General features: G+C 43.6%; 1 protein-coding gene across 1 annotated transcript in view; it reads right to left on the bottom strand.

Annotated features, from left to right (window-relative positions):
• LOC125044849 (coiled-coil domain-containing protein 148-like) overlaps positions 1–2,500 on the bottom strand; it is an 8,855-nt gene that overhangs the window by 6,242 nt on the left and 113 nt on the right. Inside the window, exon 1 of the mRNA XM_047641811.1 lies at positions 2,308–2,500. This exon is cut by the window's right edge and continues 113 nt beyond it. Within this exon, the coding sequence (XP_047497767.1) occupies positions 2,308–2,500 (193 nt within the window). The remainder of the gene's footprint in view (positions 1–2,307) is intronic.

The following is a 2,500-nucleotide window of genomic DNA, read 5'->3' as shown; positions in this document are numbered from 1 at the left end:
GTATGTGTGTGTGTGCGTGTGTGCGTGTCTATGTGTGTGTGTGTGTATTTGTTAATATGTGTGCCCTTACACACATGAATTGTTAAACATATTGACCCACAGATGTCCCTTATCCATCCATGGCTCCCTTATAATTCATGCTCTCCTTCCGTGACGCAGCAAGGAACGTCATCTACCATCGTCATTACAAGGGTGGAAGGGGGAGGGTTGCACGGGCAGGAAAGGGAAAGGGGAGGGGCTTTAAGGTGAAGGATATGGGGAGGGGGGGGGGGGAAGAAGGGGAAGGGGTGTAAGGTTGTAGAGAGACAATAGAGGGGGGGGGGGGGGCGTGGGTGTCCGTATATAAAGGAGTGGGGAGGAGGAGGAGGAGGAGGAGGAGGAGGAGGAAGAGGGGGAGGGGTGGGAGATAGGATCGTAGAATTTTAGATTTCGGGGAAAGGGAGAAGGAGAGAAGATTAATAAAGGGTGGAGAAAGGTAGAGGGGAAAAGGGATATTTGTAGGGAATGGAAAAGGGAGAAGGAAATGGAACTGGAATGTTGGGTTGAGGAACGGAATGTCGAAGAAAGGGAGAAGAGGCGTAGATTTGTAAAGGAGGCGAAGGGGAGAAAAGGTGAAGGAGATATGCAAGGGTGCGTAAGGAGAAAGGCGAAGAAGTGGTGGAGTGGGAAGAGAGGAAAAGGGGAATTGTACGTGAGAAAGGGGGAGGAGACGATGAAGGAGAGTGGTTAGGGAAGAGAGGGAAGAGAAGGGAGCGGCGCGTAGGTCTATAAATAAACCAAATATCGGTCATCAGAGAGCTCGGCGAACGCAGGCCAGCAAAGACGTCCGGGCTGGTCACGTGATAAAACCTGAAACCGAAAAAAAGGAAAGAAGAGAAAGAGGGAGAGAGAAAAAATACAGTTTAGGGAGAGTGATGCAAAGGGCTCGGTATGATAAACGGGGAAAATAAGGTCCATAAAACCCTGTAGAAGGCTCCTTTGGGAAGATGGGGGAAGAGGGAAGAACGATAAAGGGTAGAAGAAAGGAGAGAGGAATACATCAAGGGGTGAAGAACGAAAAGGGGAGCGAAAGGAATCGTCGACGAGGGAGAAAGAAAATGGATGAAAAGCAAGAGAGGGATAAACAGCGTACACACACAAAAAAGGGAAAATTGCAAGCGACCTGGAATAGCGAAATCCATATCCTAAATAAAGAAAAGAGGAAGGATTGGCAAGGAAAGATCTGTACCTCTCCCCCCCCCCCACCCTCTAATCCCTCACTCCAGATCCAAGTCCGCTCCACATCCTCCACTTTTTTTTTTTTTTTTTTTTTTTTATCCTTAGAAATTATATTAATCCTCGAAATAACCTCCTACCCCCCCACCCCCACACACACCCATCCACCCAAGCTCCCTCGTTCCAGGCACAAAACACATAAAGATAACAGTATGAATACAATGGAAATGATAACATTATAAAGAAAATGAACACGAAAAAATATTATTTTCTTCTTTGCACTACATAAATTCAAAACGGAATGATAACAACATAATAAAAATAGAAAGATTTCTCTTCCATGGGCCTAAAACACACCCATTAAGCATGATAAGAATGAAAAGAAACACAAAATAGGATATGAATGGATAAAAGAAAAAAATAAAAACTATCTCGAGACGTAAGCCAAAAAAAAGCAAAGAAAACAGAAAGAAAAGAGACAGAAAGGAAAACAAAATCTCGACCTCTCACCCGCAAACTCAAATAACTAAGAGCAATACAGTACAAGAATAGTACAGTAGATGATGTCAACCTTACAAAACTCTACGGACTGAAACGCCAGAGAACCCTCAGCGCTTTGGAGGCGTCAGAGCACAAGAGCTTAATATCACGTTCACGTAACTCGGATACCACGTCCTCAAGAAGAAGGTATTGTAACGTGGGAGGATATTGCTCTCCTTTGATGTGTGCGCGAGGGGTGGGGGTGGGGGTGGGGAGGGTGTCGTACGAAATGTGAAAAAAATTAATACATTTTGAAAATGGAGTAGGAAGAATGTTATATTTGGGTTAGTATCACTCTATCCATCTTTCTATCGACCTGTTTACCTATATATATATATATATATATATATATATATATATATGTATATATATATATATATATATTTGTTCAAAAGTATCTTTATCCATCCGTCTATCGAATTCACATATATGAGCAATGATAATTCTTCGAATCCTAGGGAAAAGTGGGCTTAACCACATCATATATATGTGTGTGTGTGTGTGTGTGTGTGTGTGTGTGTGTGTCTACGACGTTTCCCTTATTCCACATACTGTTTTTCTCCACTTCTTCCGGTCTTGTGCCCATTGCTTTTTGATGTTCCTTTTCTTCATTTCGGCCATCACACAATCCAGCCACCTCTTCCTTTGTCTTCCTCTACTCCGCTTTCCAGGGATAGGCAGATCCATCGCTTTCCGTATGCCTTCTTCCTCATGCCTTCTCTTCACAAGGCCAAACCATGTGAGT

The sequence above is a fragment of the Penaeus chinensis genome, chromosome 36, assembly GCF_019202785.1.
Source record: "Penaeus chinensis breed Huanghai No. 1 chromosome 36, ASM1920278v2, whole genome shotgun sequence".
NCBI lineage: Eukaryota > Metazoa > Arthropoda > Malacostraca > Decapoda > Penaeidae > Penaeus > Penaeus chinensis.
The sequence above is the reverse complement of the archived record's forward strand: the minus strand, read 5'-3'. Positions and strand labels throughout refer to the sequence as shown.